Genomic DNA, 25,710 nt, shown 5'->3' on the forward strand with positions numbered 1-25,710 from the left:
TTTTGAGGGATTTTTCTGGGAATTTTGAGGGATTTTTTGGGAATTTTGGGGGATTTTCTGGGAATTTTGGGGTTGCTTTCCAGGGAATTTTTGGGGGCTTTTTCAGGGAATTTTGGCAGATTTTTCTGGGAATTTTGAGGGATTTTTCTGGGAATTTTGGTGTCTTTTTCCAGGGAATTTTGGGGGATTTTTCTGGGAATTTTGGTGGATTTTTCTGGGAATTTTGGGGCTTTTTCTAGGAATTTTGGGTTTGTTTCCAGGGAATTTTTGGGGGCTGTTTCGGAATTTTGGGGGATTTTTCTGGGAATTTTAGGTCTTTTTCTGGGAATTTTGAGGGATTTTTTGGGGAATTTTGAGGCTGTTTCCTGGGAATTTTGGGGGATTTTTCTGGGAATCTGGGGGGATTTTTCTGGGAATTTTTGGTCTTTTCCTGGGAATTTTGTGGGATTTTTCAGGGAATTTTGGGGGCTTTTTCCAGGGGATTTTGGGGGATTTTTCTGGGAATTTTGAGGCTGTTTCCTGGGAATTTTGGGGGTATTTTTCTGGGAATTTTGGGTCTTTTTCCAGGCAATTTGGGGGCTTTTCCTGGGAATTTTGGGTGATTTTTCTGGGAATTTTTGGAGGCTGTTTCCAAGGAATTTTGGGGGATTTTTTTGGGAATTTTGGAGGATTTTTCTGGGATTTTTGGGTCTTTTTCTAGGGAATTTTGGGCCTATTTCCAGGGAATTTTGGGAGCTGTTCCTGGGAATTTTTGGAAGCTGTTTCAGGGAATTTTGGGGGCTTTTTTCCTGGGAATTTGCCCTTCGTGGAATTTTTTAAACGAGCTGAGGATCCGTTTTCCCAGGGATCCGGAATCCCGACGGGATCCATTCCCCTCCCCTCTCTCCCCGGCTTTTCCCTCGGCATTCCAAAGGGATTTACCCCGGGATTAAGGGAATTCTTTCCCCCACTTTTCCCCCTGGCCGGACTTTGCCCTCTCCGGGGAGGGAAGAACCCGCCTTGGGAATCTCGCTCCGCCGGAATCCTCCGGAATCCGCCCGGCCCTGCCCTCGGGGGGCGGAGGCGCTCCCGGTTTTTCCGCTCCCGGAATTCTCCTGCATCCCCTTCTGGATCGATTTTTCCCGGTGATCTGTTCCCAAAAAAAAAATCACCCCCCCCCAAAAAAATCTGCGATCTCCAAGGGTTTTTTTGGGGTTTTTTTTAGGTTTTTTGGGTTGGGAATCTTGGGAATTCCGGTTGGATTCGAGGTCAATCCCGGATTAGGAAAACCGGGAAAACCGGCCTTGGCTTGGGCCTCTCCCTGGATTTAACAATCCCAAATATTTTTTTTTAAATCCTTAGGATTCATCCCACGGCGCCTTCCCAGGAAAAAAAACCCGGGAATCGCCAAAGAAGGAAAAAATTCCCACCAAACCATCGGATCCGCCGCGAATCCCACCCTGGGAAAGGGAACCAAAACCAACGGGAAATGCTCCCAAAACCCCGATCCTCTCCGGATCCCGGGATAGAGGGATAAAAACCCGCCGGCAACCGGCGGGGGTGATGCTCCCGGCCCTCATTCCCGAGGTTTCCCCGGGAATTCCGGGCTCATGGCGGAGCACCAGGAGCTGCTGGCGGAGATGCCGGCGGTTTCCCGGCTCAGCACGCCGGAGCGGCTGCGGCACGCGCAGAAGCGCCGGGCGCAGCAGCTGCGCAAGTGGGCGCAGGCGGAGAAGGAAACGCCGGCAACGGGAGCGGGGAGCGAGCGGAGGAGGAGGAGGAGGAGGAAGAGCGGGAAGAGGGTGACGTTCCCGGCCAGTGTCCGGCTCCTGGAAGCGGCGGCGCGGCGCGACGCCGAGGAAGGTGAGGGGGGGGAGAAAAAAAATTGGAGGAATTTCCTTCCCCACCCCTCCCCCGGGGGGGTTTGGGTTTGGTGTGGGAAGGAAACGGGAATGGGAATGGGAATGGGAAGGGGAATGGGAATGGGGAGGTGGAGCCTTGGAGTTTCCAGTGGGATCATTGGAATTTCCATTGGAATTCCCATTGGGATCCTGGGAATTTCCACTGGAATTCCCATTGGGATCCTTGGAATTTCCACTGGAATTTCCATTGGGATCCTGGGAATTTCCATTGTAATTTCCATTGGGTGTCTTGGAATCTCCATTGGAATTTCCATTGGAATTTCCATTGGGATCCTGGGAATTTCCACTGGAATTTCCATTGGGCGTCTTGGAATTTCCATTGGAATTTCCATTGGAATTTCCACTGGAATTTCCATTGGGATCCTGGGAATTTCCACTGGAATTTCCATTGGGTGTCTTGGAATTTCCATTGGGATCCTTGGAATTTCCATTGGAATTTCCATTGGAATTTCTATTGGAATTTCCATTGGAATTTCCGTTGGGATCCTTGGAATTTCCAGTGGAATCATTGGAATTTCCATTGGAATTTCCATTGGAATTTCCATTGGAATTTCCATTGGGATTTCCATTGGAATTTCCATTGGGATCCTTGGAATTTCCATTGGAATTTCCATTGAGATCCTTAGAATTTCTGTTGAAATCCTTGAAATTTCTCATGGAATTTCCATAGGAATCCTTGGAATTTCCATTGGGTGTCTTGGAATTTCCATTGGAATTTCCATTGGAATCTCCATTGGGATCCTTGGAATTTCTGTTGGGATCCTTGGAATTTCCATTGGAATTCCCATTGGGATTCTTGGAATTTCCAGTGGAATTCCCATTGGAATTTCTGTTTGGATCCTTGGAATTTCCGTTGGGATCCTTGGAATTGGAATTTCCACTGGAATTTCTGCTGGGTGTCTTGGAATTTCCATCGGAATTTCCATCGGAATTTCCATTGAAATTTCTATAGAGATCCATGGAATTTCCATTGGGATTTCCATTGGAATTTCCATTGGGTGTCTTGGAATTTCCATTGGAATTTCCACTGGAATCCTTGGAACTGCCATTGGGATATTCCATGATTCCATTGGGATTCCTGGTGGTTCCCATTGGAAACCTTGGGATTTCCACTGGGATAATCCATGATTCCACTGGAATCCTTGGAATTGCTGTTGATGGCCTTGGAATTCCCATTGGGATCCTTGGGATTTCCATTGGGATACTCCAGCATTCCATTGGAATTCCTGGTGGTTCTGTTGGAATTTCCATTGGAATCCCTGGAATTCCCACTGGAATCCCTGGAATTCCCATTGGGATCCTTGGAATTCCCATTGGAATCCCTGGAATTTCCATTTAAATTCTTGGAATTCCCTTTGGGATCCTTGGAATTCCCATTGGGATACTCCATGATCCCATTGGGATCCTTGGAATTTTCCACTGAAATCCCTGGAATTTCCACTGGAATCTGAGGAATTTCCATTGGAATTTCCGTTGGGATCATTGGTGGAATTTCCACTGGAATTCTTGGAATTTCCACTGGGATCCCTGGAATTTCCACTGGGATCCCTGGAATTTCTATTGGAATTCCTTTTGGGATTCTTGGGATTTCCATTGAAATCCTTGGAATTTCCATTAGAATTCTTGGAATTCCCACTGGGATCCTTGGAATTTCCACTGGGGTCCCTGGAATTTCCACTGGAATTCTTGGAATTTCCACTGGGATCCCTGGAATTTCCATTGAAATCCTTGGAATTTCCATTAGAATTCGTGGAATTCCCACTGGGATCCTTGGTGGAATTCCCACTGGGATCCCTGGAATTCCCACTGGGGTCCCTGGAATTTCCACTGGAATTCTTGGAATTCCTTTTGGGATTCTTGGAATTTCCATTGAAATCCTTGGAATTCCCACTGGAATCCCTGGAATTTCCACTGGGATCCCTGGAATTCCCCCTGGGATCCCTGGAATTTCCACTGGAATCCCTGGAATTCCCCCTGGGATCCCTGGAATTTCCACTGGAATTCTTGGAATTCCTTTTGGGATTCTTGGAATTTTCCACTGAAATCCCTGGAATTTCCACTGGAATCCGAGGAATTTCCATTGGAATTTCTGTTGGGATCCTTGGGATTTCCGTTGGGATCATTGGTGGAATTCCCCCTGGGATCCCTGGAATTTCCACTGGAATTCTTGGAATTCCTTTTGGGATTCTTGGGATTTCCATTGAAATCCTTGGAATTTCCATTAGAATTCGTGGAATTCCCACTGGGATCCTTGGTGGAATTCCCACTGGGATCCCTGGAATTCCCACTGGGATCCCTGGAATTTGCACTGGAATTCTTGGAATTCCTTTTGGGATTCTTGGAATTTTCCACTGAAGTCCCTGGAATTTCCACTGGAATCCGAGGAATTTCCATTGGAATTTCTGTTGGGATCCTTGGGATTTCCGTTGGGATCATTGGTGGAATTCCCCCTGGGATCCCTGGAATTCCCACTGGGATCCCTGGAATTTCCACTGGAATTCTTGGAATTCCTTTTGGGATTCTTGGGATTTCCATTGAAATCCTTGGAATTTCCATTAGAATTCGTGGAATTCCCCCTGGGATCCCTGGAATTCCCCCTGGGATCCCTGGAATTCCCACTGGGATCCCTGGAATTCCCACTGGGATCCCTGGAATTTCCACTGGAATTCTTGGAATTCCTTTTGGGATTCTTGGAATTTTCCACTGAAATCCCTGGAATTTCCACTGGAATCCGAGGAATTTCCATTGGAATTTCTGTTGGGATCCTTGGGATTTCCGTTGGGATCATTGGTGGAATTCCCACTGGGATCCCTGGAATTCCCACTGGAATTCTTGGAATTCCCACTGGGATCCCTGGAATTTCCACTGGAATTCTTGGAATTCCTTTTGGGATTCTTGGGATTTCCATTGAAATCCTTGGAATTTCCATTAGAATTCGTGGAATTCCCACTGGGATCCTTGGTGGAATTCCCTCTGGGATCCCTGGAATTCCCACTGGGATCCCTGGAATTTCCACTGGGATCCCTGGAATTTCTATTGGAATTCCTTTTGGGATTCTTGGGATTTCCATTGAAATCCTTGGAATTTCCATTAGAATTCTTGGAATTCCCCCTGGGATCCCTGGAATTTCCACTGGAATTCTTGGAATTTCCACTGGGATCCCTGGAATTTCCATTGAAATCCTTGGAATTTCCATTAGAATTCGTGGAATTCCCACTGGGATCCCTGGAATTCCCACTGGGATCCCTGGAATTTCCACTGGAATTCTTGGAATTCCTTTTGGGATTCTTGGAATTTTCCACTGAAATCCCTGGAATTTCCACTGGAATCCGAGGAATTTCCATTGGAATTTCTGTTGGGATCCTTGGGATTTCCGTTGGGATCATTGGTGGAATTCCCCCTGGGATCCCTGGAATTCCCACTGGGATCCCTGGAATTTCCACTGGAATTCTTGGAATTCCTTTTGGGATTCTTGGGATTTCCATTGAAATCCTTGGAATTTCCATTAGAATTCGTGGAATTCCCACTGGGATCCCTGGAATTCCCACTGGGATCCCTGGAATTTCCACTGGAATTCTTGGAATTCCTTTTGGGATTCTTGGAATTTTCCACTGAAATCCCTGGAATTTCCACTGGAATCCGAGGAATTTCCATTGGAATTTCTGTTGGGATCCTTGGGATTTCCGTTGGGATCATGGGTGGAATTCCCACTGGGATCCCTGGAATTTCCACTGGAATTCTTGGAATTTTCCACTGAAATCCCTGGAATTTCCACTGGAATTCTTGGAATTCCTTTTGGGATTCTTGGGATTTCCATTGAAATCCTTGGAATTTCCAATAGAATTCGTGGAATTCCCACTGGGATCATTGGTGGAATTCCCCCTGGGATCCCTGGAATTCCCACTGGGATCCCTGGAATTTCTATTGGAATTCCTTTTGGGATCCTTGGGATTTCCATTGAAATCCTTGGAATTTCCATTAGAATTCGTGGAATTCCCACTGGGATCCCTGGAATTTCCACTGGAATTCTTGGAATTTCCACTGGGATCCCTGGAATTTCTATTGGAATTCCTTTTGGGATTCTTGGGATTTCCATTGAAATCCTTGGAATTTCCATTAGAATTCTTGGAATTCCCACTGGGATCCTTGGAATTCCCACTGGGATCCCTGGAATTTCCACTGGAATTCTTGGAATTCCTTTTGGGATCCCTGGAATTTCCATTGAAATCCTTGGAATTTCCATTAGAATTCGTGGAATTCCCCCTGGGATCCTTGGTGGAATTCCCCCTGGGATCCCTGGAATTCCCACTGGGATCCCTGGAATTTCCACTGGAATTCTTGGAATTCCTTTTGGGATTCTTGGGATTTTCCACTGAAATCCCTGGAATTTCCACTGGAATCCGAGGAATTTCCATTGGAATTTCTGTTGGGATCCTTGGGATTTCCGTTGGGATCATTGGTGGAATTCCCCCTGGGATCCCTGGAATTCCCACTGGGATCCCTGGAATTTCCACTGGAATTCTTGGAATTCCTTTTGGGATTCTTGGGATTTCCATTGAAATCCTTGGAATTTCCATTAGAATTCGTGGAATTCCCACTGGGATCCTTGGTGGAATTCCCCCTGGGATCCCTGGAATTCCCACCGGGACCCCTGGAATTCCCACTGGAATTCTTGGAATTCCTTTTGGGATTCTTGGAATTTCCATTGAAATCCCTGGAATTTCCACTGGAATCCGAGGAATTTCCATTGGAATTTCTGTTGGGATCCTTGGGATTTCCGTTGGGATCATTGGTGGAATTCCTACTGGGATCCCTGGAATTCTCACTGGGATCCCTGGAATTCCCACTGGAATTCCTTTTGGGATTCTTGGGATTTCCATTGAAATCCTTGGAATTTCCATTAGAATTCGTGGAATTCCCACTGGAATCCCTGGTGGAATTCCCCCTGGGATCCCTGGAATTCCCACTGGAATCCCTGGAATTCCCACCGGGATCCCTGGAATTCCCACTGGGATCCCTGGAATTTCCACTGGAATTCTTGGAATTCCTTTTGGGATTTTTGGGATTTCCATTGAAATCCTTGGGATTTCCATTAGAATTCGTGGAATTCCCACTGGGATCCTTGGTGGAATTCCCCCTGGGATCCCTGGAATTCCCACTGGGATCCCTGGAATTTCCACTGGGATCCCTGGAATTTCTATTGGAATTCCTTTTGGGATTCTTGGGATTTCCATTGAAATCCTTGGAATTTCCATTAGAATTCTTGGAATTCCCACTGGGATCCTTGGTGGAATTCCCCCTGGGATCCCTGGAATTTCCACTGGAATTCTTGGAATTTCCACTGGGATCCCTGGAATTTCCATTGAAATCCTTGGAATTTCCATTAGAATTCGTGGAATTCCCACCGGGATCCCTGGAATTCCCACTGGGGTCCCTGGAATTTCCACTGGAATTCTTGGAATTCCTTTTGGGATTCTTGGAATTTCCATTGAAATCCTTGGAATTTCCATTAGAATTCGTGGAATTCCCACTGGGATCCTTGGTGGAATTCCCACTGGAATCCCTGGAATTCCCCCTGGGATCCCTGGAATTCCCACCAGGATCCCTGGAATTCCCACCGGGACCCTTGGGACGTCCCTCGGGATGCTCCCCTGGGATTCCCCCGGCATTCCCGGCGGGAATTCCCACTCCCTTCCCGTCCCCCCGCAGTCCGGCAGTTCCTGGAGAGCGGGATCAGCCCCGACCTGTGCAACGAGGACGGGCTGACGGCGCTGCACCAGGTATTCCCGGAATTCCCTGGAATTCCCGGCATTCCCGGGGAATCCCCGCCCTCCCGGCCTTCCGGAGCCGGCTCCTTCCCGCCAATCCCGGGGGGATCCGGCTCCTTCCCGGCGCTGACTCCGATCTCCCGGATCCGGGGATTTTCCATCCCAGCTCCATCCCTTCATCCCCGAATCCCGGTGATCCCAGATCCGGGCCTTTCCCATCCCAAATCCCGATGTTCACGTCCTTCCCATCCCGTTGATTGGTGATCCCGCTGATCCCGAATCCCGCTGATCCTGAATCCCGCTGATCCCGAATCCCGGTGATCCCGAATCCCAGAGATCCCAAATCCCAGAGATCCCAAATCCCAGAGATCCTGAATCCTGCTGATCCCAAATCCCAGTGATCCCAAATCCCAGAGATCCCGAATCCTGCTGATCCCAAATCCCGGTGATCCCGAATCCCAGAGATCCCGAATCCCGGTGATCCTGAATCCCAGAGATCCCAAATCCCAGAGATCCCGAATCCTGCTGATCCCAAATCCCGGTGATCCCAAATCCCAGAGATCCAAAGTTCCGGCGTTTCCCATCCCAAATCCCGATGTTCACGTCCTTCCCATCCCGTTGATTGGTGATCCCGGATCCCGCTGATCCCGAATCCCAGAGATCCCAAATCCCGGAGATCCAGAATCCCTGTGATCCCGAATCCCACTGATCCTGAATCCCACTGATCCCAAATCCCGGTGATCCAGAATCCCTGTGATCCCGAATCCCGGTGATCCTGAATCCCGCTGATCCCGAATCCCGGTGATCCCGAATCCCGGAGATCCCAAATCCCAGAGTTAAGGAATCCCGGTGATCCTGAATCTCAGAGATCCCAAATCCCGGTGATCCCAAATCCTGGAAATCCCAAATCCTGGAAATCCCAATCCCAGGCCTTTCCCATCCCAATTATTGGTGATCCCAGATCCCGGTGATCCCGAATCCCAGAGAACCCAAATCCCAGAAATCCCAAATCCCGCTGATCCCAAATCCCAGAGATCCAAAATCCTGGAGATCCTGGATCCCAGTGATCCCAAACCCAGGCCCTTCCCATCCCACTGATGGGAGATCCCAAATCCCGGTGATCCCAAATCCCAGAGATCCCAGATCCCAGAGATCCCAGATCCTGGTGATCCCAAATCCTGGAGATCCTGGGTCCCAGTGATCCCAAGCCCAGGCCCTTCCCATCCCATTGATGGGAGATCCCAAATCCCGCTGATCCCAAATCCCAGAGATCCAAAATCCTGGAGATCCTGGATCCCGCTGATCCCAAACCCAGGCCCTTCCCATCCCATTAATGGGAGATCCCAAATCCCGGTGATCCCGAATCCCGCTGATCCCAAATCCCAGAGATCCCAGATCCTGGTGATCCCAAGCCCAGGCCCTTCCCATCCCATTGATGGGAGATCCCAAATCCCGGTGATCCCGAATCCCGCTGATCCCAAATCCCAGAGATCCCGGATCCTGAGATCCCGGCTCTGCGCCCTTCCCATCCCATTGACCTCTGGCATCCCAGCACCATTCCTGTTCCCGTTCCCGTTATTCCTGCCCCGTTCCCATTCCCGTTCCCATTCCCGTTATTCCTGCCCCGTTCCCAATCCCGTTCCCGTTCCCATTCCCGTTATTCCTGCCCCGTTCCCAATCCCATCCCCACCATTCCCGTTATTCCTGCCCCGTTCCCAATCCCGTTCCCACCATTCCCGTTATTCCTGCCCCGTTCCCAATCCCATCCCCACCATTCCCGTTATTCCTGCCCCGTTCCCAATCCCGTTCCCACCATTCCCGTTATTCCTGCCCCATTCCAAATCCCATCCCCACCATTCCCGTTATTCCTGCCCCATTCCAAATCCCATTCCCGTTCCCATTCCCGTTATTCCTGCCCCGTTCCCAATCCCAATCCCATTCCCATTCCCGTTATTCCTGCCCCGTTCCCAATCCCATCCCCGTTCCCATTCCCGTTATTCCTGCCCCGTTCCCAATCCCATCCCCACCATTCCCGTTATTCCTGCCCCATTCCCAATCCCATCCCCACCATTCCCGTTATTCCTGCCCCGTTCCCAATCCCATTCCCATTCCCGTTATTCCTGCCCCGTTCCCAATCCCATCCCCACCATTCCCGTTATTCCTGCCCCGTTCCCAATCCTGTTCCCAATCCCAATCCCATTCCCATTGTTCCCATTGCCATTGTTCCCATTGCCATTGTTCCCATTGCCATTGATCCCGCCATTCCCAATCCCATTGTTCCCAATCCCATTGTTCCCATTCCCATTGTTCCCATTGTTCCCATTCCCATTGTTCCCAATCCCATTCCCATTGTTCCCATTGTTCCCAATCCCATTGTTCCCATTCCCATTGTTCCCATTCCCATTGTTCCCATTGCCATTGTTCCCATTGCCATTGATCCCGCCATTCCCAATCCCATTGTTCCCAATCCCATTCCCATTGTTCCCATTGCCATTGTTCCCAGTCCCATTGTTCCCATTGCAATTGTTCCCATTTCCATTGTTCCCAATCCCATTGTTCCTGCCATTCCCATTGCCATTGTTCCTGCCATTCCCAATCCCATTGTTCCCAATCCCATTCCCATTGTTCCCAATCCCATTGTTCCCATTCCCATTGTTCCTGCCATTCCCGCCATTCCCATTGTTCCCGCCGTTCCCAGAGCTGCATCGACGACTCTCTCCCGCTGGTCCGGCTGCTCCTGGACCATCAAATCCCAATCCCAATCCCATTGTTCCCATTGTTCCCATTGTTCCCATTGTTCCTATTGCCATTGTTCCCATTGTTCCCATTCCCATTGTTCCCATTGCCATTGTTCCCATTGCCATTGTTCCCAATCCCATTGTTCCCATTCCCATTGTTCCCATTGTTCCCATTGCCATTGTTCCCGCCATTCCCAATCCCATTGTTCCCAATCCCATTGCCATTGTTCCCATTCCCATTGTTCCCATTGCCATTGTTCCCATTGTTCCCATTGCCATTGTTCCCATTGTTCCCATTGTTCCCATTCCCATTGTTCCCAATCCCATTTTCCTGCCATTCCCATTCCCATTGCCATTGTTCCCATTGTTCCCATTGCCATTGTTCCCGCCATTCCCAATCCCATTGTTCCCAATCCCATTGTTCCCATTGTTCCCATTCCCATTGTTCCCATTGTTCCCATTGTTCCCATTGCCATTGTTCCCCTTCCCATTCCCAATCCCATTGTTCCCAATCACATTGCCATTGTTCCCATTGCCATTGTTCCCATTGTTCCCATTGTTCCCATTGCCATTGTTCCCGCCATTCCCAATCCCATTGTTCCCAATCCCATTGCCATTGTTCCCATTCCCATTGTTCCCATTGTTCCCATTGCCATTGTTCCCGCCATTCCCAATCCCATTGTTCCCAATCCCATTGCCATTGTTCCCATTGCCATTGTTCCCATTGTTCCCATTCCCATTGTTCCCATTGTTCCCATTGTTCCCATTCCCATTGTTCCCCTTCCCATTCCCAATCCCATTGTTCCCAATCCCATTCCCATTGTTCCCATTGTTCCCATTGTTCCCATTCCCATTGTTCCCCTTCCCATTCCCAATCCCATTGTTCCCAATCCCATTCCCATTGTTCCCATTGTTCCCATTGTTCCCATTCCCATTGTTCCCCTTCCCATTCCCAATCCCATTGTTCCCAATCCCATTCCCATTGTTCCCATTGTTCCCATTGTTCCCATTCCCATTGTTCCCCTTCCCATTCCCAATCCCATTGTTCCCAATCCCATTCCCATTGTTCCCATTGCCATTGTTCCCATTCCCATTGTTCCCATTCCCATTGTTCCCATTGTTCCCATTGCCATTGTTCCCGCCATTCCCAATCCCATTGTTCCCAATCCCATTGTTCCCGCCATTCCCAATCCCATTGTTCCCATTCCCATCGTTCCCGCCGTTCCCAGAGCTGCATCGACGACTCTCTCCCGCTGGTCCGGCTGCTCCTGGATTCCGGCGCCGACGTCAACGCGCGCGACGCCGAGCTCTGGACGCCGCTGCACGCCGCCGCCACCTGCGGCCACCTGGGGCTGGTGCGGCTCCTGCTCCAACGGTACCCGGAATAACCCGTCCCAAAATTATCCCTAAATTATCCCATCCCCAAATTCTCCATCCCAAAATTATCCCAAAGTTATCCCATCCCGAAATTCCCCATCCCGGGATTCTGCACGCCGCCGCCACCTGCGGCCACCTGGGGCTGGTGCGGCTCCTGCTCCAACGGTACCCGGAATAACCCATCCCTAAATTATCCATCCCAAAATTATCCCAAAGTTATCCCATCCCAAAATTCTCCATCCCGAAATTCCCCATCCCGAAATTATCCCAAAGTTATCCCATCCCGAAATTCTCCATCCCGAAATTCCCCATCCCGAAATTATCCCAAAGTTATCCCATCCCCAAATTCTCCATCCCGGGATTCTGCACGCCGCCGCCACCTGCGGCCACCTGGGGCTGGTGCAGCTCCTGCTCCAACGGTACCCGGAGTAACCCATCCCAAAATTCTCCATCCCAAAATTATCCCAAAGTTATCCCATCCCGAAATGATCCATCCCAAAATTCTCCATCCCGAAATTATCCCTAAATTCTCCATCCCGAAATTCTCCATCCCGGGATTCTGCACGCCGCCGCCACCTGCGGCCACCTGGGGCTGGTGCAGCTCCTGCTCCAACGGTACCCGGAATAACCCATCCCTAAATTATCCCTAAATTATCCCATCCCGAAATTCTCCATCCCAAAATTATCCATCCCAAAATTCTCCATCCCAAAATTATCCCAAAGTTATCCCATCCCAAAATTATCCATCCCAAAATTATCCATCCCGAAATGATCCCAAAATTGTCCACCCCGGGATTGTCCTTTCCGGGATTGGATCCCAAAATTTTCCTTCCTGGGATTATATCCTTGAATTATCCATCCTGGAATTGTCCCAAAATTATCCATCCCAAAATTATCCCAAAATTATCCATCCCATGATTATCCTGAAATTATCCATCCCAGAATTATCCATCCCCGAATTCTCCATCCCAAAATTATCCATCCCGGAATTATCCATCCCAAAATTATCCATCCTGGAATTCTCCATCCCAAAATTATCCCAAAATTCTCCATCCCAGGATTATCCCAAAATTATCCCCAAATTATCTATCCCAAAATTATCCATCCCAAAATTATCCATCCCAAAATTATCCATCCTGGAATTCTCCATCCCAAAATTATCACAAAATTATCCATCCTGGGATTATCCCGAAATTATCCATCCCAAAATTATCCATCCTGGAAATCTCAATCCCAAAATTATCACAAAATTATCCATCCTGGGATTATCCCGAAATTATCCATCCCAAAATTCTCCATCCCAGGATTATCCCAAAATTATCCCCAAATTATCTATCCCAAAATTATCCATCCCAAAGTTCTCCATCCCAAAATTATCCATCTCAAAATTATCCCGAAATTCTCCATCCCAAAATTCTCCATCCCAAAATTATCCCAAAATTCTCCCATCCCGAAATTCTCCATCCCGGGATTCTGCACGCCGCCGCCACCTGCGGCCACCTGGGGCTGGTGCAGCTCCTGCTCCAACGGTACCCGGAATAACCCATCCCAAAATTATCCCAAAGTTATCCCATCCCGAAATTCTCCATCCCAAAATTATCCAAAATTATCTATCCCAAAATTCTCCATCCCAAAATTCTCCATCCCAGAATTCTCCATCCCGAAATTATCCCCAAATTCTCCATCCTGGAATTGTCTGGGCTTTCTGATCCCGGATTTCTCTTCCTGTATCCCGGAATTATCCATCCTGAGGTTCCTGATCCCAGAATTCCCGGGATTTCCCCGTGGTGTGGATTCCGACCCCGGAATTCCCGGGATTTCCCCGCCCCCGGTGTGGATTCCGACCCCGGAATTCCGGGATTTCCCCTCCCCGGTGTGGATTCCGACCCCGGAATTCCCGGGATTTCCCCTCCCCGGTGTGGATTCTGACCCCGGAATTCCGGGATTTCCCCGCCCCCGGTGTGGATTCCGACCCCGGAATTCCCGGGATTTCCCCGTGGTGTGGATTCCGACCCTGGAATTCCGGGATTTCCCCTCCCCGGTGTGGATTCCGACCCCGGAATTCCCGGGATTTCCCCGCTCCCGGTGTGGATTCTGATCCCGGAATTCCGGGATTTCCCCGCTCCCGGTGTTTCCAACCCTGGAATTCCCGGGATTTCCCCCCCGGTGTGGATTCTGATCCCGGAATTCCGGGATTTCCCCCTGGTGTGGATTCTGACCCCGGAATTCCGGGATTTCCCCGTGGTGTGGATTCTGACCCCGGAATTCCGGGATTTCCCCCTGGTGTGGATTCCGACCCCGGAATTCCGGGATTTCCCCGCCCCCGGTGTGGATTCCGACCCCGGAATTCCCGGGATTTCCCCTCCCTGGTGTGGATTCCGACCCCGGAATTCCGGGATTTCCTCGCCCCCGGTGTGGATTCTGACCCCGGAATTCCGGGATTTCCCCTCCCCGGTGTGGATTCTGACCCCGGAATTCCGGGATTTCCCCCTGGTGTGGATTCCGACCCTCGGAATTCCGGGATTTCCCCGCTCCCGGTGTTTCTGACCCCGGAATTCCGGGATTTCCCCGCCCCCGGTGTTTCCAACCCCGGAATTCCCGGGATTTCCCCCCGGTGTGGATTCTGACCCCGGAATTCCGGGATTTCCCCTCCCCGGTGTGGATTCCGACCCCGGAATTCCGGGATTTCCCCCCGGTGTGGATTCCGACCCCGGAATTCCGGGATTTCCCCTCCCCGGTGTGGATTCTGACCCCGGAATTCCGGGATTTCCCCCTGGTGTGGATTCCGACCCCGGAATTCCGGGATTTCCCCGTGGTGTGGATTCTGACCCCGGAATTCCGGGATTTCCCCCTGGTGTGGATTCTGACCCTCAGAATTCCCGGGATTTCCCCGCTCCCGGTGTTTCTGACCCCGGAATTCCCGGGATTTCCCCCCGGTGTGGATTCCAACCCTGGAATTCCCGGGATTTCCCCTCCCTGGTGTGGATTCTGACCCCGGAATTCCGGGATTTCCCCTCCCCGGTGTGGATTCTGACCCCGGAATTCCCGGGATTTCCCCGCCCCCGGTGTTTCCAACCCCGGAATTCCCGGGATTTCCCCGTGGTGTGGATTCTGACCCCGGAATTCCCGGGATTTCCCCCCGGTGTGGATTCTGACCCCGGAATTCCGGGATTTCCCCGCTCCCGGTGTGGATTCTGACCCCGGAATTCCGGGATTTCCCCTCCCCGGTGTGGATTCTGACCCTGGAATTCCCGGGATTTCCCCTCCCTGGTGTGGATTCCGACCCCGGAATTCCCGGGATTTCCCCCTGGTGTGGATTCTGATCCCGGAATTCTGGGATTTCCCCGCTCCCGGTGTTTCTGACCCCGGAATTCCCGGGATTTCCCCCTGGTGTGGATTCCGACCCCGGAATTCCGGGATTTCCCTGCCCCCGGTGTTTCCAACCCTGGAATTCCCGGGATTTCCCCTCCCCGGTGTGGATTCCGACCCCGGAATTCCCGGGATTTCCCCGTGGTGTGGATTCTGACCCCGGAATTCCGGGATTTCCCCGCTCCCGGTGTGGATTCTGACCCCGGAATTCCCGGATTTCCCCCGGTGTGGATTCTGACCCCGGAATTCCGGGATTTCCCCCCGGTGTGGATTCCGACCCCGGAATTCCGGGATTTCCCCGCTCCCGGTGTGGATTCCGACCCCGGAATTCCCGGGATTTCCCCGCTCCCGGTGTGGATTCCGACCCCGGAATTCCGGGATTTCCCCATGGTGTGGATTCTGACCCCGGAATTCCCGGGATTTCCTCGCCCCCGGTGTGGATTCTGACCCCGGAATTCCGGGATTTCCCCCCGGTGTGGATTCTGACCCCGGAATTCCGGGATTTCCCTGCCCCCGGTGTTTCCGACCCCGGAATTCCGGGATTTCCCCTCCCCGGTGTGGATTCTGACCCCGGAATTCCGGGATTTCCCCTCCCCGGTGTGGATTCTGACCCCGGAATTCCGGGATTTCCCCCCGGTGTGGATTCTGACCCCGGAATTCCCGGGATTTCCCTGCCCCCGGTGTTTCCAACCCTGGAATTCCCGGGATTTCCCCTCCCCGGTGTGGATTCTGACCCCGGAATTCCGGGATTTCCCCGCCCCCGGTGTGGATTCTGACCCCGGAATTCCGGGATTTCCCCATGGTGTGGATTCTGACCCCGGAATTCCGGGATTTCCCCATGGTGTGGATTCTGACCCCGGAATTCCCGGGATTTCCCCCTGGTGTGGATTCTGACCCCGGAATTCCGGGATTTCCCCTCCCCGGTGTGGATTCTGACCCCGGAATTCTGGGATTTCCCCCTGGTGTGGATTCTGACCCCGGAATTCCGGGATTTCCCCGCCCCCGGTGTGGATTCCGACCCCGGAATTCCCGGGATTTCCCCGCCCCCGGTGTGGATTCTGACCCCGGAATTCCCGGGATTTCCCGCCCCGGCAGCGGTGCCGACCTGCTGGCGGTGAATTCCGACGGGAATTTGCCGTACGATCTCTGCGAGGACGAGGCCACCCTGGACTGCCTGGAGAGCGCCATGGCCGACAGAGGTGAGCGCGGGGGAAACGCCCCCAAAACACCCCCAAAACAACCCAAAATCGCCCCAAAAATCACACCAAAAACAACCCCAAAACAACCCAAAATCACCCCAAAAACAACCCCAAAACACCCCAAAAACAACCCTAAATCACCCCAAAAACAACCCCAAAACACCCTCGAAACAACCCGAAAATCACCCCAAAAATCACCCCAAAAACACCCCAAAAATCACCCCAAAAACAACCCCAAAAACACCCTGAAAACACCCTAAAAACAACCCCAAAAACACCCCCAAAACACCCCAAAAACAACCCTAAATCACCCCAAAAACAACCCCAAAACACCCTCGAAACAACCCGAAAATCACCCCAAAAATCACCCCAAGAACACCCCCAAAACACCCCCAAAACACCCCCAAAACAACCCCAAAACAACCCAAAAAACACACCAAAAACACCCCAAAAACACCCCCAAAACAACCCCAAAACAACCCCAAAAAAACCCAAAATCACCCCAAAAATCACCCCAAAAACACCCCGAAAACAACCCCAAAACAACCAGAAAATCACCCCAAAACCAACCTGAAAACACCCCAAAACACCTCCAAAACAACCTGAAATCTCCCTGAAAACACCCCCAAAACACCCCCAAAACAGCCTGAAATCACCCCCAAAACACCCCCAAAACAACCTGAAATCACCCCAAAAATCACCCCAAAACCAACCCAGAAACACCCCAAAACAACCCCAAAACAACCCCAAAAACACCCCCAAAACAGCCCCAAAACAACCCAAAAATACCCCCAAAACAACCCCAAGTCACCCCAGAAACACCTCAGAAACACCCCAAAAACACCAGATACACCCCAGAAACGCCCCAAAACAACCCAAAATCATCACCCTAAAAACACCCCAAAAAATCACCCCAAAAACAACCCAGAAACACCCCAAAAACACCCCGAAATCACCCCAAAAATCACCCCAAAGCACCCAGAAATCATCAGTAAAAACGACCAAAAACCACACCAAAATCACCCCAAAAATCACCCCAAAACACCCCAGAAACACCCCAAAATCATCACCAAAATCAACCCAAAAACACCCCAAAAAACCCCCAAAATCAACCCAAAAACACCCCAAAATCACCCTAAAAACACCCGGAAAACAACCCAAAAAATCACCCCTGAAATCACCCCAAAATCCCCTGAAATCACCCCAAAATCCCCTGAAATCACCCCAAAATCCCCTGAAATCACCCCAAAATGCCCTGAAATCACCCCAAAATGCCCTGAAATCACCCCAAAATCCCCTGAAATCACCCCAAAATCCCCTGAAATCACCCCAAAATGCCCCAAAATCGCCTGATTTCACCCCAATCTCCCGTCCAGGGGTGACGCAGGAGCGGATCGAGGCGGCGCGGGCGGCCACCGAGCGCTCGATGCTCCCCAGAAATCACCCCCAAAATCCCCTGAAATCACCCCAAAATCCCCTGAAATCACCCCAAAATCCCCTGAAATCACCCCAAAATCGCCTGAAATCACCCCAAAATGCCCCAAAATCGCCTGATTTCACCCCAATCTCCCGTCCAGGGGTGACGCAGGAGCGGATCGAGGCGGCGCGGGCGGCCACCGAGCGCTCGATGCTGCCCAGAAATCACCCCCAAAATCCCCTGAAATCACCCCAAAATGCCCTGAAATCACCCCAAAATCCCCTGAAATCACCCCAAAATGCCCCAAAATCCCCTGATTTCACCCCAAACTCCATTCCAGGGGTGACGCAGGAGCGGATCGAGGCGGCGCGGGCGGCCACCGAGCGCTCGATGCTCCCCAGAAATCACCCCCAAAATGCCCTGAAATCACCCCAAAATCCCCTGAAATCACCCCAAAATCCCCTGAAATCACCCCAAAACCCCCTGAAATCACCCCAAAATCCCCTGAAATCACCCCAAAATCCCCTGAAATCACCCCAAAATGCCCTGAAATCACCCCAAAATCCCCTGAAATCACCCCAAAATGCCCCAAAATCGCCTGATTTCACCCCAAACTCCATTCCAGGGGTGACGCAGGAGCGGATCGAGGCGGCGCGGGCGGCCACCGAGCGCTCGATGCTGCCCAGAAATCACCCCCAAAATCCCCTGAAATCACCCCAAAATCCCCTGAAATCACCCCAAAACCCCCTGAAATCACCCCAAAATCCCCTGAAATCACCCCAAAATCCCCTGAAATCACCCCAAAATCCCCTGAAATCACCCCAAAATCCCCTGAAATCACCCAAAATGCCCCAAAATCCCCTGATTTCACCCCAATCTCCCGTCCAGGGGTGACGCAGGAGCGGATCGAGGCGGCGCGGGCGGCCACCGAGCGCTCGATGCTGCCCAGAAATCACCCCCAAAATCCCCTGAAATCACCCCAAAATCCCCTGAAATCACCCCAAAACCCCCTGAAATCACCCCAAAATCCCCTGAAATCACCCCAAAATCCCCTGAAATCACCCCAAAATCCCCTGAAATCACCCCAAAATCCCCTGAAATCACCCAAAATGCCCCAAAATCCCCTGATTTCACCCCAATCTCCCGTCCAGGGGTGACGCAGGAGCGGATCGAGGCGGCGCGGGCGGCCACCGAGCGCTCGATGCTGCCCAGAAATCACCCCCAAAATGCCCTGAAATCACCCCAAAATGCCCTGAAATCCCCCCAAAATCCCCTGAAATCACCCCAAAATCCCCTGAAATCACCCCAAAATCCCCTGAAATCACCCCAAAATCCCCTGAAATCACCCCAAAATCCCCTGAAATCACCCCAAAATCCCCTGAAATCACCCAAAATGCCCCAAAATCCCCTGATTTCACCCCAATCTCCATTCCAGGGGTGACGCAGGAGCGGATCGAGGCGGCGCGGGCGGCCACCGAGCGCTCGATGCTCTGCGAGATCCGGGAGCTGCTCAGGGCCGGGGCCGAGCTGGACACGCCCCGGGGACACGGAGCCACCCTGGTGAGAGGGGACAGAGGGGACATTGGGGACACTGAGGGGACATTGGGGACACGGAGCCACCCTGGTGAGAGGGGACACTGAGGGGACATTGGGGACACTGAGGGGACACTGAGGGGACACTGAAGGGACATTGGGGACATCATTGGGGACACTGGGGACACTGAGGGGACAGTGGGGACACTGGGGACAGTGGGGACACGCCCCGGGGACACGGAGCCACCCTGGTGAGAGGGGACAGAGGGGACATTGGGGACACTGAGGGGACACTGGGGACAGTGGGGACACGCCCCGGGGAAACGGAGCCACCCTGGTGAGAGGGGACAGAGGGGACATTGGGGACACTGAGGGGACACTGGGGACAGTGGGGACACGCCCCGGGGAAACGGAGCCACCCTGGTGAGAGGGGACACTGAGGGGACATTGGGGACATCCTGGGGACATTGGGGACAGTGGGGACACGGAGCCACCCTGGTGAGAGGGGACAGAGGGGACACTGGGGACATCCTGGGGACATTGGGGACATTGGGGACATTGGGGACATTGGGGACATCACTGGGGACACAGAGCCACCCTGGTGAGAGGGGACACTGGGGACACTGAGGGGACACTGAGGGGACATTGGGGACATCACTGGGGACACGGAGCCACCCTGGTGAGGGGGGACACTGGGGACATTGGGGACACTGGGGACATTGGGGACACTGGGGACACGCCCCGGGGACACGGAGCCACCCTGGTGAGAGGGGACATTGGGGACATCACTGGGGACACTGAGGGGACATTGGGGACATTGGGGACACGGAGCCACCCTGGTGAGAGGGGACACTGGGGACATTGGGGACATTGGGGACATTGGGGACATCACTGGGGACACTGAGGGGACATTGGGGACATTGGGGACACTGGGGACATTGGGGACATTGGGGACACGGAGCCACTTTGGTGAGAGGGGACATTGGGGACATCATTGGGGACACTGGGGACACGGAGCCACCCTGGTGAGAGGGGACAGAGGGGACATTGGGGACACTGAGGGGACATTGGGGACACGGAGCCACCCTGGTGAGAGGGGACACTGGGGACACTGGGGACACTGAGGGGACATTGGGGACATCACTGGGGACATCCTGGGGACACGGAGCCACCCTGGTGAGGGGGACAGAGGGGACATTGGGGACACTGAGGGGACATTGGGGACACTGGGGACACTGAGGGGAAACGGAGCCACCCTGGTGAGGGGAATGTGGGGACACTGGGGACACTGAGGGGACATTGGGGACATTGGGGACACTGAGGGGACATTGGGGACACGGAGCCACCCTGGTGAGAGGGGACACTGGGGACACTGAGGGGACATTGGGGACATCATTGGGGACACTGAGCCACCCTGGTGAGGGGACACTGGGGACATTGGGGACATTGGGGACATTGGGGACATTGGGGACACTGAGCCACCCTGGTGAGGGGACACTGGGGACACTGAGGGGACATTGGGGACACTAGGGACACAGAGCCACCTTGGTGAGGGGACACTGGGGACACTGAGGGGACACTGGGGACATTGGGGACACTGAGGGGACACTGGGGACACCCTGGTGGGTGTGGGGATACTGGGGGGGGGACACTGGTGGGGGCTTGGGGACACTGGGGACACTGGGTGGCACTGGTGGGGGCTTGGGGACACTGGGGTGACACTGGGGTGACACTGGGGGACATTGGGGTGACACTGGGGTGACACTGGGGGACATTGGGGTGACACTGGGTGACACTGGGTGACACTGGGGGTGTCAGGGTGACACTGGGGTGACACTGGGGGACATTGGGGTGACACTGGGGTGACACTGGGGGACATTGGGGTGACACTGTGTGACATTGGGGTGACACCAGGTGACACTGGGTGACACTGGGGTGACACTGGGTGACACTGGGGGACATTGGGGTGACACTGGGGGGGTCAGGGTGACACTGGGGTGACACTGGGGTGACACTGGGGGTGTCAGGGTGACACCAGGTGACACTGGGGTGACACCAGGTGACACTGTGGGTGTCAGGGTGACACTGGGGTGACACTGGGTGACACTGGTGGGGTTTGGGGACACTGGGGTGACACTGTGGGTGTCAGGGTGGCACAGGGGTGACACCAGGTGACACTGGGGTGACACTGGGGTGACACCGGGGGACATTGGGGTGACACTGGGGGTGTCAGGGTGACACTGGGGTGACACTGGGGGACATTGGGGTGACACTGGGGGGGTCAGGGTGACACTGGGGGGGTCGGGGTGACACTGGGGTGACACCAGGTGACACTGTGGGTGTCAGGGTGACACTGGGGTGACACTGGGTGACACTGGTGGGGTTTGGGGACACTGGGGTGACACTGGGGGGGTCGGGGTGACACTGGGGTGACACCAGGGGACACTGGGGTGACACTGGGGGACATTGGGGTGACACTGGTGACACTGGGGTGACACTGGGGGTGTCAGGGTGGCACAGGGGTGACACCGGTGACACTGGGGTGACACTGGGGTGACACCGGGGGACATTGGGGTGACACTGGGGTGACACTGGGGTGACACTGGGGTGACACTGGGGGTGTCAGGGTGACACTGGGTGACACTGAGGTGACACTGGGGTGACACTGGGGTGACACCAGGTGACACTGGGGTGACACTGGGGTGACACTGGGGTGACACCAGGTGACACTGGTGACACTGGGGGACATTGGGGTGACACTGGGGGGGTCGGGGTGACACTGGGGTGACACTGGGTGACACTGGGGTGACACTGGGGTGACACCAGGTGACACTGGGGTGACACTGGGGTGACACCAGGTGACACTGGGGTGACACTGGTGACACTGGGGGACATTGGGGTGACACTGGGGGGGTCGGGGTGACACTGGGGTGACACTGGGTGACACTGGGGTGACACTGGGGGGGTCGGGGTGACACTGGGGTGACACTGGGGTGACACCGGGGGACATTGGGGTGACACTGGGGGTGTCAGGGTGACACTGGTGACACTGGGGGTGTCAGGGTGACACCGGTGACACTGGGTGACACTGGGGTGACACTGGGGTGACACCGGGACCCTCCTCATCCCCCAGGCCCTTTCACCCCCAAACCCCCCCCATTCCCCCGGTGCCACCAAAGTGCCACCACTGTCCCCAAACCTGTCCCCAAACTGTCCCCAAATGTCCCAAACCTGTCCCCAAATGTCCCCAGTGTGTCCCCAATGTGTCCCCAACTGTCCCCAACTGTCCCAAACGTCCCAAACCTGTCCCCAAACGTCCCCAAATGACCCCAAATGTCTCCAAATGTCCCCAAACGTCCCAAACCTGTCCCCAAACGTCCCCAAATGTCCCAAACCTGTCCCCAAATGTCCCCAATGTGTCCCCAACTGTCCCAAATGTCCCAAACATGTCCCCAAACGTCCCCAAATGTCCCAAACCTGTCCCCAAATGTCCCCAGTGTGTCCCCAAACGTCCCCAAATGTCCCTAAATGTCTCCAAATGTCCCCAACCTGTCCCCAGATGTCCCCAAATGTCCCCAACTGTCCCCAAATGTCCCCAAACATCCCCAAATGTCCCAAACCTGTCCCCAAATGTCCCCAAATGTCCCCAAATGTCCCAAACCTGTCCCCAAATGTCCCCAACTGTCCCCAATGTGTCCCCAAATATCCCCAAAATGTCCCCAAACCTCCCTAAACCTCCCCAAATGTTCCCAAACTGTCCCCAACTGTCCCCAAATGTGTCCCCAAATGTCCCCAAATGTCCCCAGCGTGTCCACAAATGTCCCAAACCTTTCCCCAACTGTCCCCTCTGTGTCCCCAAATGTCCCCAAATGTCCCAAACTGTCCCCAAATGTCCCCAAATGTCCCAAACTGTCCCCAGATGTCCCCAACTGTCCCCAAACTGTCCCCAAACTGTCCCCTCTGTGTCCCCAAATGTCCCAAACCTGTCCCCAAATGTCCCCAACTGTCCCCTCTGTGTCCCCAGCTGCACGTGGCAGCGGCTCACGGTTACCAAACCTCCCCAAATGTCCCAAACCTGTCCCCAAACTGCCACCAAATGTCCCCAAACCTGTCCCCAAATGTCCCCAGTGTGTCCCCACGTGTCCCCAGCTGTCCCCTCTGTGTCCCCAGCTGTCCCCACGTGTTCCCAGCTGTCCCCAAGTGTCCCCAGTGTGTCCCCACGTGTCCCCAGCTGTCCCCTCTGTGTCCCCAGCTGCACGTGGCGGCGGCTCACGGTTACCAAACCTCCCCAAATGTCCCAAACCTGCCCCCAAATGTCCCCAACTGTCCCCAAACATCCCCAAATGTCCCCAGTGTGTCCCCAGCTGTCCCCAGCTGTCCCCTCTGTGTCCCCAGCTGCACGTGGCGGCGGCTCACGGTTACCAAACCTCCCCAAATGTCCCCAATGTGTCCCCAAATGTCCCCAACTGTCCCCAAACATCCCCAAATGTCCCCAGTGTGTCCCCACGTGTCCCCAGCTGTCCCCTCTGTGTCCCCAGCTGTCCCCACGTGTTCCCAGTGTGTCCCCAGCTGTCCCCAGCTGTCCCCTCTGTGTCCCCAGCTGCACGTGGCGGCGGCTCACGGTTACCAAACCTCCCCAAATGTCCCCAAATGTCCCCAGTGTGTCCCCAAACGTGTCCCCAGCTGTCCCCTCTGTGTCCCCAGCTGCACGTGGCGGCGGCTCACGGTTTCCTGGAGGCGGCCGAGCTGCTGCTGGAGCACCGCGCCCGCCCCGACAGCCGCGACGACGACGGCTGGGAACCGCTGCACGCCGCCGCCTGCTGGGGACAGGTCTGGGAGTGCCCCAAATACAGCCCAAAACCACCCCAAATACAGCCCAAAATACAGCCCAAAACAGCCCAAAATACAGCCCAAATACAGCCCAAATACAGCCCAAATAACACCCCAAAACCACACCCCGAAATTCCCCTTTTTACCCCGTTGTTTACCCGCTGCACGCCGCCGCCTGCTGGGGACAGGTCTGGGAGTGCCCCAAAACGCCCCAAAACCACCCCAAATACACCCCAAAATACAGCCCAAAACACCCCAAAATACAGCCCAAATACAGCCCAAATATACCCAAAATACACCCAAAAATACACCCCAAATTCACATAAAATTCACCCAAATACACCCAAATACAGCCCAAAATATACCCAAAATACACCCAAAATATACCCAAAACACACCCAAAATATACCCAAAATTCACCCAAAATACACCCAAAATACACCCAAAATACACCCAAAATACAGCCCAAATACACCCAAAATACACCCCAAAATACACCCCAAATACACCCCAAATACAGCCCAAATACACCCAAAATACACCCCAAAATACACCCAAAATACACACAAAATACACCCAAAATACACCCCAAATACAGCCCAAATACAGCCCAAATACACCCCAAATACACCCAAAATACACCCAAAATTCACACAAATACACCCCAAAATACACCCAAAATACACCCCAAATACAGCCCAAATACAGCCCAAATACACCCCAAATACACCCAAAATACACCCAAAATTCACACAAATACACCCCAAAATACACCCAAATACACCCCAAATACAGCCCAAATACAGCCCAAATACAGCCCAAATACAGCCCAAATACAGCCCAAATACACCCAAAATACAGCCCAAATACAGCCCAAAATACACCCAAATACAGCCCAAAATACACCCAAAAATACACCCAAAATACACCCAAAATACACCCAAAAATACACCCAAAATACACCCAAAATAAACCCAAAATACACCCAAAACACACCCAAAACACACCCAAAATACAGCCAAAATTCACCCAAAATACAGCCAAAATACAGCCAAAATACAGCCAAAATACAGCCCAAATACAGCCCAAAATACACCCAAATACAGCCCAAATACACCCCAAATACAGCCCAAATACACCCCAAATACAGCCCAAAATACACCCCAAATACAGCCCAAATACAGCCCAAATACAGCCCAAATACAGCCAAAATACAGCCCAAATACACCCAAAATACACCCAAATACACCCCAAATACACCCCAAATACAGCCCAAATACAGCCCAAATACACCCCAAATACAGCCCAAATACACCCCAAATACACCCCAAATACAGCCCAAATACAGCCCAAATACACCCCAAATACAGCCCAAATACAGCCCAAATACACCCCAAATACAGCCCAAATACAACCCAAATACAGCCCAAATACAGCCCAAATACACCCAAAATACACCCAAAATACACCCAAAATACACCCCAAAATACAGCCCAAAACACCCCAAAATACAGCCCAAATACAGCCCAAATATACCCAAAATACAGCCCAAAATACACCCCAAATACACCCAAAATA

At 52.8% G+C, this 25,710-nt stretch overlaps 1 protein-coding gene across 1 annotated transcript in view; it reads left to right on the forward strand.

The window, feature by feature from the left end:
• Positions 1 to 25,710, forward strand: part of PPP1R16A (protein phosphatase 1 regulatory subunit 16A) — a 44,072-nt gene that overhangs the window by 1,554 nt on the left and 16,808 nt on the right. The window contains exons 2-7 of the mRNA XM_086876096.1: positions 1,342 to 1,842; positions 7,611 to 7,681; positions 11,637 to 11,782; positions 16,249 to 16,352; positions 19,205 to 19,329; positions 24,007 to 24,132. Of these exons, the coding sequence (XP_086732222.1) occupies positions 1,590 to 1,842; positions 7,611 to 7,681; positions 11,637 to 11,782; positions 16,249 to 16,352; positions 19,205 to 19,329; positions 24,007 to 24,132 (825 nt within the window). The 5' untranslated portion in view covers positions 1,342 to 1,589. The remainder of the gene's footprint in view (positions 1 to 1,341; positions 1,843 to 7,610; positions 7,682 to 11,636; positions 11,783 to 16,248; positions 16,353 to 19,204; positions 19,330 to 24,006; positions 24,133 to 25,710) is intronic.

This window comes from Cyanistes caeruleus, chromosome 1 (assembly GCF_971803275.1).
Source record: "Cyanistes caeruleus chromosome 1, bCyaCae1.hap1.1, whole genome shotgun sequence".
Taxonomy (NCBI): domain Eukaryota; kingdom Metazoa; phylum Chordata; class Aves; order Passeriformes; family Paridae; genus Cyanistes; species Cyanistes caeruleus.